Source organism: Euphorbia lathyris, chromosome 4 (genome assembly GCF_963576675.1).
Source record: "Euphorbia lathyris chromosome 4, ddEupLath1.1, whole genome shotgun sequence".
NCBI lineage: Eukaryota > Viridiplantae > Streptophyta > Magnoliopsida > Malpighiales > Euphorbiaceae > Euphorbia > Euphorbia lathyris.
Genome location: NC_088913.1, coordinates 86,182,092 through 86,199,801, shown reverse-complemented (window position 1 = coordinate 86,199,801; position 17,710 = coordinate 86,182,092). Strand labels below are relative to the sequence as shown.

Here is a 17,710-nt window from a genome sequence, read left to right as displayed (position 1 = left end):
GATTCTGAAATAGATTTAACTCTAAAAACTTACAAGATCATAAAAGTTCAAACTCAGAAAAGCAAAAGAACAAACGAGAGTCGGGGACTTTAAGGTCATATATACAAAAATTACAAAGCAATCTAACTGAGTCATCTCCAAATTCTCCGAGTTACATCACGCACTCTACCTCGGCTGCTGAATCGGCCTCGGATTCACTTTCACATTCACAATCCTCGGCGCCTTCTCAGCATATCTCGGTGCTTGAGCCTGCTGACCTCTACCCTTCCACTTTAATGTTCCCACTGAAATCAAATCCTTGCTAGGCTCATCCTCCTCTGTAACATAAACAGCGAGTTACAACCGAGTTTCTAGATCCGTGACTCAGCAGATATGCAAATAAGAAACAGAAAGTAAAATTGTACCTAAACCCTAACAATAAACAAAAACTGAAGGATCTCAAATTCGATTGAGTTTTTTATTTACCTCGGTTAATCACAGCGCCGTCTCCGATCTCAGCGTCGAAGAAGAAAGAGTCGAGATCGTCGGGGAGAGAAGCCTCGAAGATATCGTCGATCTGAAAGTCAGATTGAGGATCGTGATAACGCTCTTGGATCCAGTAGTCACGGAACCAAGGGGAGGAGTGGACGAGAGTCCACCACTGATCGGAGAAATCCTCCACCGTCTGATAAGCCTGAGGAACGAAGAGTGGAGCATTCGGATTCAGCGATGATGCGCGAGAAATCACTTCCATTTGTTAATTTCCGGTGAGAAGCAGTAAAATCCGATCTTGAAACAGAGAAGACGAACACTGACGACAAACAGGAAGAAAAATTTGCGTCTTTTTAGTAAAGATAAGGATAATGGATAAACATCAATGTTTCCTACATATAGAGTGTGAATTAACAAAATGTCCTCTAGTTTTAGATTTATTACCAAAATGACATTTGATTTGTATAAAAAAAAATTTGTTTATAAAAAAGTAAAAAAAGAAAACATAAATCAAATGTTAGATTTAAATTAATGATGGCTAAAGAGAGTGCTACCTAACCATTATCTATTTCATTCAATATATGACTAAATTTTATTTTATTTTTTTAAATAAAATTAACGGCTAATATGTAAAAAATATTAAGTGTAGATTGTCCACTATCGCACCCCTAATTACTTATCACCGTCTATTTTAGACATTTTTACATTTATCATATTTTCAATCAAAAACTGAAATTTTCACTCTAATTTCTTCCAAAACCACAAACCCGAACAATAATCAAGACTAGCAAACACGGTAGTGACTAATGATTAATGATCCATCTGGTACGTTTTTTTTTTTTGCTTAATTTGAATCCAAAACACGAGTTCCGTCTCCGGATTTGGAGACGGAACTCACTGATTATTGCCTGGACGGGATAAAATCTCGTCTGCCCTAAGGGAAGGCGGGTAATTCACCCGCCCGCCCCAAGGGCAGACGTGTAGTTCATCCGCCCGCTCTAAGGGCAAGCGGGTGAAACTTCCACACCCCTTTACGGGAGGCCAAATTCAATTCTTCTTTTATATTTTTGGTCGGGCTCCCTTTGGATCCGAAATTGGAAAAAAGTCAATACCAAGTTGCCGAAGCGTACGATTGTTGTTTTGACGTTAAATTTATATTTATCTATCAACCTAAGTATTGAAATATTGTAAAGTAAATCAGAACGTAACTCAATTAGACAAATTACTAATCGGATTGGAGTAGATAATAACGGAAATGCTTAGGGTTTAGGGACGAATTTCAATTAGAGTAAATAAGAACTGACGTTATTCGATTAGTTTATCATTTTTCAAACTTTTGAGGTTGGAGGTAGTTCCAGATAGCGGCAGACTACCAGACGTGTGGTATCACTGCCTCTGCTCGGAGGAGCCGGGATGCATAGAGGCTGATGGTGAACGCCTAGAGGGCGCACGTGGCACAACGTCAGCACTTTAGAGCTGATGAGGAGGATGATGTGGCCATAGACATGGATGGCTCAGATCATCCTACAGACGATATCCCACCTCGTCAAGTGACGAGGGGGAGAGGCGACCGTTTTATAGCTGCTGAGTCATCATCCGGTAAATAATTTACATTCTTATTTTATTTTGTTGTTAGTTTATTTTAGTTATTATTATAAGATTTCAATCGTTTAAATGTTATATGTGTAATATAATTTCAGGGAGCAGCAAACGCTCCAGTGATGCTGCATATGAGGATTGGATAATGACAGAGCAGGTCCCCAACGGTCCTATTGATGGTTCTGTGATTTCCAACTTCTTGGGACATATTGCTATTGGGATTTGAAAAGGGAATCTAAGTAGCCACCTCATGTGCCATATTAGATCACAGTCTTACAGGAGACTGGTCACATGGTATAGTAGCTCGACTCGAGAGGTCAAGACACTTCTAAAGGCATCTCAATTGTCAGACTTCCTAGGGATCATGTACCCACACATTGGTATACCCCTAATATCTGCTTTTGTGGAGCGTTGGCAGCCGAACACATCATCATTTCATATACCCTTCGATGAGATGACCATTCTGTTGACATGTGGTGGATTCTACATATCCCAGTAGAGGGAGAGATGGTGACTGCTGACCAGGGGTCGTATGAGCTTCAAACCTCAGTCATGGAGCTGTTCAGGGTCACTAGGGAGGAGCTGCAGACTAGACACTACAGAGGTGGTGGAGTATTGGCCAGTTTTGTCATCGATATGTGATCCATAGACCGGATTACCGATATTGAGGCGATTGAGTGGATGTGGCTAATGTTCGGTTCCACCTTATTTTTAGACAAGAGTGGTGATCGGATCCGACCCGTCTGCTTGCTAGAGGTGCAGGATGGGTTAAATAATGTGACTGGATACTCATTGGGCTCAGCTGCACTAGCATACCTCTACTGTCAGTTAGGTATTGCTAGTAGAGGAGATTGTGGGCAGATCACGAGATGTCTGACTCTTTTTCAGGTATGGATATATGAGTTCTTCCCGTGCTTCAAACCTCAGCGGGAGGGAGTGCGAATGGGGCCATACATACCTAGAGCTCGCATGTGGTCATCGAGCTCGCATGAGAAGTCGAAGGATTGGCTGAGGACATTCCGTTTCCGGCTTGATAGATATTACTAAACTGAAATATCACTAAACTAAAATATTATAAAACTGAAATATCATAAAATTGAAATATCATAAAACTGAAATGTTACTAAACTGAAATGTCACTAAATTGAAATAGTACTAAGCTGAAATATCATAAAACTGAAATATCACTAAACTGAAATATAATTAAACTGAAATATCATAAAACTCTAAACTGAATTCAAATACAATAACAATACAAATATTAATAAATACAAATAAATTCCATATATTAATACAAACAAATACAAACACAATAACAATAACAAAAAAACTAATAACCCCCAATCTATCCCACTATACTCTCCGAGCAGTATATAAGCGGTCCAATCCTATAACACTACGATGACAAAATCTCTACTAGTAAGTCAATATAGGGGTACCAAAATCTCTAGATAAATCTAACTGAATATAATGTTGGTATAAATCCCCTAAATAAGTTATAACCATCTCCCATTCTGGTCATGTAGTAGTTGAGGGTGCATATAATGGTAGCACAGTACCACATGCTAATAAGTTACGCCCACTTCGGTACTCGAAAAAAATAGCAGCATTATACAATATAGCAATCAAATACAAGTCATCCCAAACAAGCATCCAATGTGTAGGGGTCAAACTGAACCATCCTATCTAATTCGATTGACTGTTGGATCAATTCCATCATAGTAAATTGGCTCGTACAGTGCATGGTTAGCAATAATTTCATTTGCTATGCACGCTTTAACTAATTGCCAAAAATACGGTCTGCAATAACACGGAACCCGAAGTTGCCATCAGCTATCACATCAAGATATGATTCAACATACGACTTAATTAATCCAACGATTTTATAAGCATGTAAGAAATAAAAAATATCAGCTGCACTTCCATCTGCGGTATTAATAATATATTGTAAGAGTTAATAAACAATTTATTTTGGTTTAAAGTTAATATTGCAAAACTATTAGTAAATATGTTTGGGCGAATGAAATATTACCAGTTGTAGCAGCATTCTAGACGGATGATGAAGAGCTATGCCTACAACTCCGAGACGAACTGGATGACCGAGCACGTCCACGACGGCTATCACAGTACTCTCAGGAACTCGACAGACGTTTGGTTGATGTACTCCCCCTTGATCGTCCTTGCACGATAGTTTTCACATCCAGTTCACAATAATTGGCTTGGTCCGGGTGAAGTTGATCGTGAATAAATAGATAAATATTGCGCATAAGGGTTCGGTCGCTTTTATCGACCTTCTCAACCAGAGAGTGAAAGTATCGATAATCCTCCGACCCCTCATGATACCTGACGTTGTTAGTAGTGTCAACATAACCAATGACAAATGTCTTCCAAAACACATGGATACTATCAACACTGACCGGGGTACCCGAATCTACCGATGTTCTAATCTCGCATGCGCAAGAGATCTGACTAGAGGTTCTCAATATACAACCACAATGTTCATACCCTTCATCACTCAAACCTCTCATGCGTCCGTACTCATCACTGATCAACTTCAAACAGTGGTGGGACACTTTACACGTCAGGTAATTCAATGAAAATCCGGAGTAAAAGACTCCTCTACGGTGTCTTGACTCCTCAAGATAATACATGATAAGAAGAAAAACATACTATAAGTCAAAATATATATTAATAAATGCAAATTAAATAACAACAGTAAAAAAAATAGAATAAACATATACCTAATCATAGTTAATTGCGATTCAATTTCCTTGTGAACCTTAGTCCAGACCATATCGAGGGATTTAGTGGAGGAATTAAGTCATTGCTTTAATTGCGCATGTTCACTCTCCACTCTACAGGTAGTTCTGTTGCCAAAATGTATGACATTCTTCGTCCATGCAACAACGAACTTCTCCTTGTGGATTAACCTCATCTCCTTATGGATTAACCGTAATCTCCTTAATGTAAGAGACAATATGAGGTTGCCTCCTCATCGTATCCTTCATCCGGCTCAGATTGTTCTCATATTCATCTACAGTTGGGGATTCCATTTTCCATTCTTGAATACCTTGGCATATTCCTTATCTTTACTCATTAGTCTGTAGACCTTATCTTCTACATCCTTGTTTATATGCCAAATATACAGTAAGTGTGCTGTATCTGGAAAAACCTCTCTAATGGGCCTAATCAACCAAACTCCCGATCAGTCACAATAGTCGTGGGTTCACATCAAACCCGATCAAATTTCTCAGCATCTCCATGACCCAACGATAGCTCGACTCAGTCTCATCTTTCATAATCGGATAAGCTATCTTGAAGTTGTTGTTACATGGAGTCATCCTAACAATTTTGAAAAATGGCATTTTGTACTTGTTGGTTTTGTACGTTAAGTCCATGCCAATGTACCAATGATAGGTCCACAATAATTCCACTGAATCTGGATGTGTCATAAAAACGTGCGTCAACACCCCAATCTCCGGATCAGCAAGAGTCGAATGAACATGTTCTCGATAGCTAGATGGAAGAATTGACTAACCACGTCTCTATCCTCAAACCCAACATTCCTCAACTATCCCTGTAATTATACACATGTTTTATTATTTGGCTGTCTGCTAGATTATTTTCTTAAAATGCCGCCAAAATAGCACACGACTTTGATTGAGCTGAACTCATGTCACATATAATTTTTTTGGATGCGGGACTGGGTCCTCTTATCTGTCGATATCCCTCTGGATAAACAGCCAATGCATGATTGTTCATATCCTTTATCCATTCCTTAACTAGGATCCCCAACCGGAAAAGACTTTAAGCCGGCATTTACAACCACACGCTTTAGTCTTACTTTTCCTTCTTAAAGCCCCTTCAATACTTTTATAACTACTCTATACCGTTCACCACGTGAATCTCAAAAGCTTCTAATTTCTTCCGTGTTTGTGAGAAGCAATAATAAGCTCGAAACCATATTGAATTGCAACGCTTTTAGCCTATGCAATAGCTTTAGAACTTGTTTGGAAAATCATGCCCGTAATGAAACGACTACTACAATCGATCCCATCACCAACCCAATCTTCCAATGGCACCTGAAAATAAATGAAATGCATAAAAATTATTAAAAATGCACTTCAAACACGTTAAAAAGTGTAATATAGAACATAAATTTAATTTCGACGCCCCGTAAGGGGAACAAATCATCCACCCGCCTGCCCTAAGGGCAGGTGGATGGATATGGCTTGAGATTTGATGTTTAAATCCGAACTCAGTCCGACTCGAACCGTCTAAATTAATAGCAGACATGAATGGATTTAGATTTAGTGTTTTTACCTAAAATTTTGTTAGATCCAACCTGAGCCCGACATATAAATATGTGCCGTTGTTACTAAAAGAAGTACCAAACTATAATTAGGTTTTTTTTAGAAGAGATCCCTCGAAATAGTTAGTATTATTATTTGTTTTTCAATCCTAATTAAAATAAAAACATACTAGGATAACAAAATTAAGAAATGAATCATTATTATTATTATGACAATCATAATTTATAATGATTAACAATAATGTATTTGTCGCCCACGGTTTTATTTTAGTGTTAAAAAATGAATAGTACATTGTATTTAGGCAATTATTTATTAGGGAGATATTATATTACTATAAGATATTTTATAGTAGCAGACGATAGTGGAATTGGGTCGGTGGTGGAAGCTTATAATTGGTACAAGTTTTGTCTTCTTATAGATAAGATAACACGTCATTGTTCTAATCCTTATCTCTCACGTGCGTTTTGGGCTAAACACGTGATTTAGCCCCCTCAATAAGTCTACATTATTGAACTTGGTACTCGTAGGAAACTTCACAAACTTTCATAACCCTCTGTTATGATACAACTGCATTCAATAGCATCTTTCTTTTTCTTTTTCTTTTTATTGTAATTCACTCAATAATCGCTCTTAGAATAATACTTTATTTCTTTTATTTGCTTTAATCCGGAATTGAAATCCAATTCATTTTAGAGATTATTTCGTTCAAATTTTGGAATCGAAATAAAAATAAGATAAAATCAAAATTTTATTATATAAGAATAATAATATATTTAAAATCATTTATATTATAAAAAATATTGAAAAAATTTGACTTAAAAAAATTTAATTATAAACTATAGTAGTAGTATAATTTTTTAGTATATAATCCAATATAGTGAAACATTATATAGATATAAAAAAAGAAAAAAAATCAATTGTTTCTAAAGAAAACGTGGAATGAATCTTAATTTTTAAAAAATATTATTATAATTAACGGATTAGAAGGGAATCAATTATGATTGAAGAGATGAGAGGTGGGAATCATGATTCCCATACTTTTGGGAATCAGATTCCTATTTCACACCATTTTTTTACAATCAAACACCGAGAATGGGAATCAACCATTCTCATTCCTATTTCCGGGTGAAAAATTCCTTAACCAAACACACCCTTAGTGGTAAGAATTTTGATATGTGACGAAACATGTCTCTCATTTCTGTATCTAATAAATTCTATTAAAAATAAAAATTATTGAATGTAATTGGATAAAAATATAATATCATTTGTAACTTTGAAAGTTAAAAGGAGAAATTAAAGAACTAAATATCATTTTCTGATCAACCAATCATATCTTGTTCATATTATTATACATGCATTTTTGATATCTTCCTGATGTGATATTGGTTATGAAAAAGAGATAATAACCAAATCAACAAGTTTTCCCGATCTATCTTAAGGAATTAATAGAATCAAATAACAAACATAAATTGGTGATAACAAACCAATCCCAAAGAATTAAAGACAATGAAAGGAGATCTGACCTTACACCTTCGAATAATTAAATTGGAACCTGAGTGTTTGGCGATTCACAAGTACCTTACCAAAATACTTGTTCACGATCAAGATAATATTGCAAGAATGATGACCCGGTCTCTCAAGCTCACAATAAAGAATTCAATACCGGATTGAAAATAATTCCCAAAGGAAAAGAAGAACTTTTGTTCATAAAAATATTGATTTCTGATTGATGAAAATAATGAAGAATACAAGCCTTTATATAGGCTACAAAATAAACCTAAACCTAAACTAAAAAGGAAGTTGAATCCTAGTGCACCAAGGTAAAAGAAATCCTAATTAGACAAGGAAAAACATTAAATTCGTTTTCGTCCTTTAGAGCCCAATTTCAGCCCACTAATTAACATTATTTGAGCCTTTTAATTAGCTAGAAATAAGCCCAATCAAACCTATAAGGTTATAGCATTAATTTTAATGAGTCCCAATGAGTTTTGCACATGCCAAACACATGCAAGTCCAAAGCTTCTCTTAAAATATGATCAACCTTTTTACATATCACTATTATGGGCTTGAGCTTGGATACAACACAAAAACACACCATCTTTAATGACTTCGCTAGAATTCATTCCTTGTTTAAAGAAGCTCAAGATGAGTCCATTAAGCATTTGTTGGTCTTTCTTTACACGATTCTTCGTCATAGGTCCAATTGACAGCTCCAATGGATCCCTCATGCTTCTACTAGGCTCCTTAACTCCAAGCTCCTTTGTTCCATGCTCTTGTGCTTTTGATATCACATCACTTCCTATCTCTCTTAATTTGGTTAGGCCTCGTTTCCAAAATCTAATGTTGAATTCTGGATTGAATATTTCCAAATTTATTACTGTAACTAAATTTTTATTTATCATTTGCAATGTGTTATTTACAAAACACGTCAGAGATAACTTTGTCATGTGCGGTACGTCGCAAATGACTTCATCATTTGCATCGTCTGAACGAGGTCATTTGCAACGCGCCTTTCCTACACATCATTTATGACGTGCTTTGTAAATAACACATCACAAGTGATAAGGTTTTTTTCTTGGGACGTGCCTTTCCTACACGTAAATGATTTCGTTCCGACGATGCAAATGACTTCGTCATTTGCAGCGCTCCACTAAAAGCACATCGCAAATGACAAGATCATTTGTGACGTGCTTTGTAAATAACACATCACCCAAACGAGGTCATTTTGGATTGAGTATTACAAAATTTGTTGCTTGAATAAGAAAAACGTCATTTGCGATGTGCTTCTAGTGGCGCGTCGCAAATAACTTCGTCATTTGCATCGCCGGAACAAGGTCATGTACAATGTGTCTTTCCTATACACGCCGCTTAGCATTAACATCATGGGCTATTGCGAAACTAAAAGTGCATCGCAAATAGACTTAAAAGTGTATCTCTAATGAAGCCTTTTCCACTAAAGAATACATTTTACTCGTCGAGCAGACCCCAAATTCAGCAGCGCTATATTTTTCCAGATTTGACATCCTTTAAAATTTTGGGCATAACATCTTCTTATGAGCTGATTCATAGTGCTACGGAAAATTAAGACACATGACTTCAACTTTGGTCGTTTGCATCCCCGTATCTAATGAAGATACAAGGAATTTATTTACCATCAACTTTTGCACGCTGCTCTGAACAAATTCCTTGCATCCATCCAAACACCTTCGGATGAGAGTATCGAACATGTTTTCTGGTCCATACTCTTTTTGGAATATCAAAATCTAGAACAAATGACGGAGACTTGTTAATGACATAGCATGTTGTGCAAATAAAGTACAAATAATCTCATTAGGATCGGATAGTGTCTTGGTATCCACAAATAGAGTACCCGTTGCATCCCTAAAATTAACCATTTATCCGACCATGACTAGTACATGATCAATCTCAACTTCCAAATAAATATAGTCAACATCTTAAAAGGACTTAGAAGGTCAAACTTACAACTAAAATATTTGCACATGATAAAAATAAAATAGAAGTCTAAATTTAGTGAAAAATAAGTGATTTCTGTCATAAAAACAAATGCTCAAAATAAACATCAAATGAAAACATCATGTTAATTTCACAAATTTTATACATAAATAAATGATAACCACTAATTTTCCCAAAACAAAACTAACATGAATTTTTCATTGTTCAAGTCATATTTTTTCTTGAACACCATTTTTTTCTGTTTGTTTCCTGGGAAAATATTTGAAGAAAAATGAATGACAGTGTTGGTTTTCCACCATTGTTGAATTTAAGTGGAAAATGCTTTTATCATACAAAAGTTTATTCAGATGGAATGTGGAATGAAAAACATGGAGAAAGTCTTCTTCAACATCCATTTTTCAGATTTCAAGCTCAATTGCTTGCCATGTATTCCATTTCTCATTTCATTCATCTCCTATTGAAGCGTTGCAATTTTCCCCGCCTTACTTCCGATATTCTGGTAATGTCTCCATTTTCAAAATATTACATACATCCGAGAAGCTTAATTTTGTCATAATCATACAAAACGACTCAATTTTACCTACATGGTAAAAATTCTGAACTCAATTTTACCATTTTCTAAGAATATTTTTCGTTGATTATTGTCATAGAGGTAAAATTCAACTAAATTTTCTATTATAATGGTTACATTAGGTTAAAATTTCTAACATTAGAGCAAAAGTTATGCTATTGTCTACAATAAGGGTACAATTAATCTTTCCCAATAATATTGGAGGAAAATTGGACCATAAACTTATAACACGAGCAAAAATTATATTACTTTGTACAACAAAGATAAAATTAATCTTCTCGGATAATTTTAAGGCAAATTTGACTGGAAAAACATATTTTTAAACCCTGATTAAGTCCTTGATTTTTTAAATGGATACATTAGCCTCTAATCAATTATGTTTTAACATATTAATAATTAAGCCCCTAATCTTTTAGATGGGGACATAAGTCATTGATCATCAATTCAAAATCCAATTAGTGCAAACAAAACTGTAAACATGCCATTGTTTTAACACGTCAATTGACATATAAATTGTCATGCTATATAATTATTTAATTATTTTACTTCAGAAGAAAGTGATATTCTCATAGTTTTCTGCATGCTAAACAATGTTCATGTTAAACAAAGTTCGAATTATTCGCATATTTGACATGTCTAATAGGAGCTTAATATGTTAAAATATAATTAATCAAAGGCTTAATATATCTTTTTACAAGATCAGAGACTTAATGTATTAAAAAATAATTGATTGATACTTCCATTTAAAAGATTAGGAGCTTAGTTAATAAAACATGAATTGATGAGAGGTTAAATATGCATTTTACCAGTTTGACTCTTATCCTCATAAATATCTATACAGACTACCGTGTCATAAATATGCTATGTAATCAAACAATTCCACATTATATATGAGATAATTGCAACAAAATTAAAAATCATGTCAATAAATTCATATTTCTTTAACTATTTTGAATTGAATAAAAGCCAGAAATATTTATAGTAAAGCAGAAATATAGATAAATGGGTAAATAATTATAAGGTCTCTGTGTTTTTACCTAATACACTACTTAGTCCCTATGTTTTTAAAAATAATTATATAGTCCTCCAGTTTTTGTTTTTATTAACTCTTTAGTCCTTATGCTTGGGTCAATGGTCAAACTATACTAAATAAATTTCAAAATACCAAAATTACCCTTTACTTTATGTTTTAATAATAAAACATCTATTTTTCCTATTTTATATTTTTTTCTCTTTTTTCATACATAATCACAATCTTTCCATTATAAACTCCAATATAAAGTAATTGATTTATTAATTTTTATAAAATTATAGAACTTTAATTTAATAACGTAAAATCTATTGACTAAAAAAATAAATGAAAAATATTTCAAAAATTATTAAAATAGGAATAAAACTATCATTGTAAAAAGGTTTTACAATTCTAATAAATTTTACGAATGAAGAAAAAAATATATGATTTTTAAAAAATTATAAAAAATTATAATAATATTTAATATTAGTTTAAAGATATTATATCAAAAACATAATTGCAATTTAAGAAAATTAATAATACATTTTTTCAAGTATATTAATTTCGGTGTATATGTAGTTTAAAATTTTCATTAAAACTAATTAGATTAAATTTGAAACTAAAAGATTGATTTTTTAATGTATATAACTAGGGCCAAATTTGGACTTTCATTTACAAAAACAGATGGAAGGACTAAAGAATTGATTACGATAAAACTTAAGGATCTTATAATAATATGATGGACTTACTAGCGTGTTAAGTAAAAACATAAGGACCTTATAATTATTTACCCTAGATAAATCTAGGATCAATTTGATTGTCTAACTTGGATGTTGAGGGTAAATAAGTCCAAAATGAAATTTATGTATTAAATTGTTGAAGGCAGAGTTAAATATGCTCAAAAACTGCATATGCCTATATATACATAATGGGGAAAAAAATTCAAAAATAACAATTTAGTCACTGAATTAATAGGATCAATTTAATCTAATTAAACTTGAGTTTGGTAGTTATTTAAGATCTATTATTAGCAAAGTTCGATTTGACAATCTTTATCCTCAGGACCAAATTGATATTTGTCTGCAGGACGATAGAGCTTTTAAATATTTTTTTATGAGTTAAATCTTTGTTTACAAGTCCCCATCAGAATATTTTTTATGAGTTAAATCTTTGTTTACAAGTCCCCATCAGCGTCCCCCGTCTAGATGGGGAATTTCCGTCTTTGTCCCGGTTGATGAAATGTGGAAAAAATCGTCCACGTCCCTGTTTCTTTAGGGATCTTCAGTCTCCATTACTCAAATTCTAAACAGCTTTTTCCTTAGTGTAATTTACAATTTTTCCATATGGTACCATTAGGAATTCAATTACAATGTCTTATTTTCCCTCGATACTCAATTCTTCGTGAATGGTTCAGTTTATCTACTTGTAGACTACTAAAAAATAATTATTAGTTTAAAACTATTAAAAGGGATAAGACCAAATTTGACCCTAACGTTTTCGGTGAAGTGCAAATTTAGCGTTAACGTACTAGACAATGCAAATTTAACTCTAACGTTTCCAAGCAAGATCAACCTTAGCCCTACATTAACAAAACTTTGAAAATGTTGATTTATCTGTCGCATCAGACCTTCCAAACATCAATTATGTCTAAGATATTTAATGTGTTACTAACACAGATACAAAAAAAACCTTCTAAAATGCTAACACTAAGTTTGTCAAGTCGTCACATATAAGTTAATCAACACAAAAATTTGTCAAAGGTGTCTAAAATGTTTACCATGATACTAATAATTGATCTTACTTGGAAAGTTAGTTAAATTTGCACTGTGTCATACGTTAAGATTAAATCTATACTTCTTCAAAAAGGTTAGGCTCAAATTTGATCATTATCTCATATTAAAAGGTATATACATAATAATTCTTGTGGGAACATGGTGGGGATGGGATGGAGAGAGGTCGACTTCCCCATCCCATCCCCACCTCGAGAAACAAAAATAATATATGCAACACATTACAACTTAAATAACATTCTAACTACAAAATCCAACAAAAAAAAAAGTACCCAAAACAATATTTATGCCCTTAGCCTGGTCCGGTTTGACCCGAATTCAATATAAAAATATTTTTATGTATCAATTCTGGTTAAACCCGACCAGAGCACATATACATGTCTACATCTCCCTCACACCCAAGACGCGTGACATCTAAAGCGTGAAGTTTGCAAAGAATGAAAATCTGTGAACACCCAACATTGGACTAGAAATGTAACAGTCTGGCCCAATTCCATGTATATATTGTTCATTTTCGCCTAAATTCAACACCTTGAGTCTCACGACTTTATGACATATCTACATGTATTAAATACACATCCTATTAATAAACCCCAATTACTCTTTCCCTATCCCTTAGAACTGCTCATTGCTCATGCCTTCTATCCCGACCCCACCCACTGCAGACGGGTTATTACAAGAAGACTGTAATACCATTCCCAAGCAATATGGGATATTTAATAATAATAATAATAACGTGGAATATATAGAATGCATAACATAATTGTGACACGATAACTGATTTTGACTATCTTTCCCGTTTTGAAATACTAATTCCTTTTTTTCTTTTTTTGTTATTATGTGTGTACAGGGTGGTTTCATCTTGGGACCTAATTTCTTTGGAAAATGTTTCCCTCATGCATCAAACCTACTATTTCCTCCATTTCCAGATCAAATGCTTGCTTCATTGCTGAAGATTGGGTTAGTTCTATTCACATTCTTGGCAGCACTAAGGGTGGATATAACCTACACAAAAAGAATAGAAAAGAAAGGAGCAATTGTGGGATGTTTTCTGTTTCTTTATTCAATAACTTTCCTGCAAACGCTCCAAGTAAAATTCAACCCAGAGTTAACAATAACTCTTACATTGATGACAACACATTACAATAACACAAGGAACTTCGTATCCAGTTTCATCCAAAGCCAATTCATTGATGTTAGTATGACTTTGATGCAGCTAAGGCTCACAAATTCTAAGCTTGGACAGCTTGCTTTGTCATCATCAATGATCAATGAGTTAGCTTTGTTTGTACACACTACTTACAGGAATCTAATGTTGAGGGTAGCAAATTCGGAGTCGAAGAAATCCGCCTTTCAGTCGTTCTTTCTAATCGTGTTCTTTATGCTACTCATATTCGGGTTGATGCGATCAATGCTGTTCTGGTTTATCAAAATCACACCAGAAGGAAAACCTATCAAGAATCTCTACACCAACATTTTTCTTGCCTCTGTATTGATTATATCATCAATTGGGGATAATATGGGTGTGGATTATCTTTATGGACCGTTTTGTATCGGCTTGATTACTCCGGCCGGATCTCCATTGGCCGCAAACATGACACAGAAGCTTGATACTATGGTTTATGGATTGCTAGTTCCACTCTTGTCCACATTTGTTGCATCTAAAGTTGATTTGATGTTAATAGTTTGTCATTCGGAAGACCTTCTCAAGTTAAAAATTAGCCTAATTGGCTTTCTATTGACATTAGCAGCATCATTTTTGCTTGGACTTTTTTTCAAGTTGTCTCGCAGAGAAGCTGTTTCTCTTGCTCTCATATTGAGTATCAAAGGCATTAGAGAGATGGGAGTGATTTTGAGCTACATTTCACTTGAGGTATGAGAAAAAAAAACTCCGTTTATTCACACAACATTTCCTTCTTCTACCCACAAATAAATATGCATTTTCTTTTTCTAAATGAAGGCTAAGGTAATAAAATTCAAACCCAAAACGCGGGTAATCTCCTTTTGAGGATGCTACCCTTTGGTAGGGGTGTTCATTATTCATCAAAACCTGAACTACAGTACTGTTTCAATTTGGGGGTTTTTAGTTTTTCAGTTCAAAATTAGTTATAATTTTAGGTATTTTTTTTTTATGGAATATTTTTAGGTATATTTTGGTTCAGTTTTTATAACAAAAAAATTTAAACTCAGTTTTAGGTATATTTTGATTCAGTTTTGTAGATGATTTATTAAATTTGTGAATGGTTTTATTAAACTTATGTTTTGTTAAATTTGTAATTTATTAGTTATGGGGACGGGGAATCCCCGTTTGGGATCCCCATGGGACGGGGATGGTTTGTATATTGTCCCTGACAGTCGGGGATGGTTATAAGTGTCCCGTCCCGTCCCCGTCCCCGAATGTCCCCAATGGGGATCCCCGACTAAATACCCGAACATAGAAAAAAAACTAAAATATATATATATATTAATTTATTTTGGACTTGTTTTTATTTTATGTTTTGAATCTTTGTTTAGTTAATTTTCTACCTCATCATCCAATGGTGGAAATTACTTTGATGGAAAAAACAAAGTAATGGTCCATAGTGTCTACCCTGAAATAGTAGTTTATAACTTTAAAAAAAATTATATACTACAAATTGATGTTTTACAAGAAAAAAGTAAAAATTTAAAAACTTAAACGGGGATGGTAGCCAAATTTTCCCCATTTGTAATTCGGGAATGGGGACGGGGAATCCCCGATAGACCAGTGGTCGGGGATGGTTAATACAATCCCCGCCCCGCCCCGTTTACAGCCCTAGGTATGAGATTCAAAAAGTATATCCTAATTTAAAAAATAAACGGTTAAGGGGGTATGTAATTGGCATTACACGCATCTACCCTACATGTTGTCATCCCTACTCATTAGCCTCATGAGCATTGTTTACTATTGACCCTTTTAAACTTGCTTAAACTGACCTATTGCCTTCTGAACTGGTTACAATGATCTACTAACCTTTTAAACTTGCTTAAAATGATACATGTTTTAACTTATCCAAATCTTTTTTATTCTAATATATGGACTTAGAGGGCTAATAAGATATTTTAAACAAAGTCAAAGCGTCAATTGAATAATCTGGACAAGTACACGGGGCCTTGATATATTAATTCTAAACTTATTCTTGGAAATTTCAATTCATCATTTTGGGGTATCATAGTATCTGAAACTACTAGTTATACAATTCGAATAATTCTGTTTATATATAAATACTTAAAGCCAAAGCACATTCATCGTGCGGAAGTTGGAAACAAGATTTGACTCGCATATTTATTTATTTATTTATTTATTTTCCTCCTCTTTTGGCAGGAAGCAGATCTAGATGGTGCAAGTGCGGTTGTCTTGGTATTCCTGTTAACAACATTTACACCTCCATTGATCTTATGGTTATATGATCCTGCTAAACACTATGTAGGCTATCAGAAAAAATGCATCCAACTTTCTCCAATTGAATCAGAGCTAGGGATACTAGCTTGTGCACACAAGCAAGGGGATGCCATAGCTGCAATCAAGCTGTTAGAGCTTTCGAATCCAACAAAGCAGTGCCCAATTGAGGTTTATGGACTCTGCTTGGAAGAACTTGTTAGCAGTTTCAACCCTTATATTATAAATCATCAATTAGGCCAAAAAGTTGAGGAGTCTTCAAAAGCATCCCATTCGCAGCCAATCATTGATGTTTTCCAATACTTCAAGTTGGAGTTCAAACACTCATCACAGATGAGTGTTTTCACAGCTGTGGCGCCTATTCAACAGATGCACGAAGACATCTCTTGGCTTGCCTTCGACAAGTCGTGTTCTTTGATACTAATTCCATTCCACAAGAGATGGAATGAGAATGGCATACTTGTTTCCAACAGTGCCGAACACAGGAAACTTAACATAAACATATTTAACAGGGCGCCTTGTTCGGTTGGCCTCCTCATTAATCGTCGAAAGACCCGCGGTTTGTCCTCCATTTTCAAATCAGTTGGAACATATAACATTGCTGTTTTGTTCTTGGGTGGTCCTGATGATAGGGAGGCTTTAGCTTATGCTATGAGGATGGCAAGGAACCCGAAAGTTCAACTAACAGTCATTATTTTGTTAGCTGATTACGATGCTCCCGCGCTCGCTTGGGAAGACATGCTTGACGGTGAAACTGTGAGGAAGTTTAAGGAAGAAATGGCCGCAACTGGAAACATTTCTTTCGAGGAGAAGCCAGTAAGAGACGGCTCGGATACAGCCAGTGTAGTGAGTTCATGTCAAGGGAAGCATGACCTTATAATGGTGGGTCGTAGGCATGACACTAAGAAAGATTTAGTATCAGGTTTATCACAATGGGCTGAGTTTCCTGAGCTGGGAGCAGTAGGTGACATTCTTGCTTCTTCAGATGTTACTGCTGCGGTTTCAGTTTTGGTCATTCAACAGCAAATCATGAAAGTCGCTCATAGCAGTGTTTTGAATTAA

At 34.7% G+C, this 17,710-nt stretch overlaps 2 protein-coding genes across 2 annotated transcripts; one reads left to right on the top strand and one right to left on the bottom strand.

Annotated features, from left to right (window-relative positions):
• On the bottom strand, positions 1 to 846 carry LOC136227883 (protein EARLY RESPONSIVE TO DEHYDRATION 15-like). Its single transcript, XM_066016650.1, has 2 exons — positions 466 to 846; positions 1 to 317 (listed from the first exon to the last, which is right to left on the bottom strand). Exons 1-2 carry the CDS (start codon positions 731 to 733, stop codon positions 166 to 168), a joined length of 420 nt encoding a protein of 139 aa, XP_065872722.1. The 5' UTR covers positions 734 to 846; the 3' UTR covers positions 1 to 165.
• Positions 847 to 10,128: 9,282 nt separating this feature from the next.
• Positions 10,129 to 17,710, top strand: LOC136225445 (cation/H(+) antiporter 15-like). The gene is made up of 3 exons (XM_066013445.1): positions 10,129 to 10,356; positions 14,081 to 15,103; positions 16,574 to 17,710. The coding sequence occupies exons 1-3, from the start codon at positions 10,129 to 10,131 to the stop codon at positions 17,708 to 17,710; spliced, it is 2,388 nt and encodes a 795-aa protein (XP_065869517.1).

Excerpts from the sequence above, each read along its gene's own strand:
- LOC136225445 (XM_066013445.1), top strand. The coding sequence starts at position 10,129 with ATGAATGACAGTGTTGGTTTTCCACCATTGTTGAATTTAAGTGGAAAA. Across the intron at positions 10,357-14,080 it reads GCCTTACTTCCGATATTCTG|GGTGGTTTCATCTTGGGACC; the intron begins GTAATGTCTCCA and ends ATGTGTGTACAG. Across the intron at positions 15,104-16,573 it reads TGAGCTACATTTCACTTGAG|GAAGCAGATCTAGATGGTGC; the intron begins GTATGAGAAAAA and ends CTCTTTTGGCAG.
- LOC136227883 (XM_066016650.1), bottom strand. The coding sequence starts at position 733 with ATGGAAGTGATTTCTCGCGCATCATCGCTGAATCCGAATGCTCCACTC. Across the intron at positions 318-465 it reads CGGCGCTGTGATTAACCGAG|AGGAGGATGAGCCTAGCAAG; the intron begins GTAAATAAAAAA and ends TTTATGTTACAG.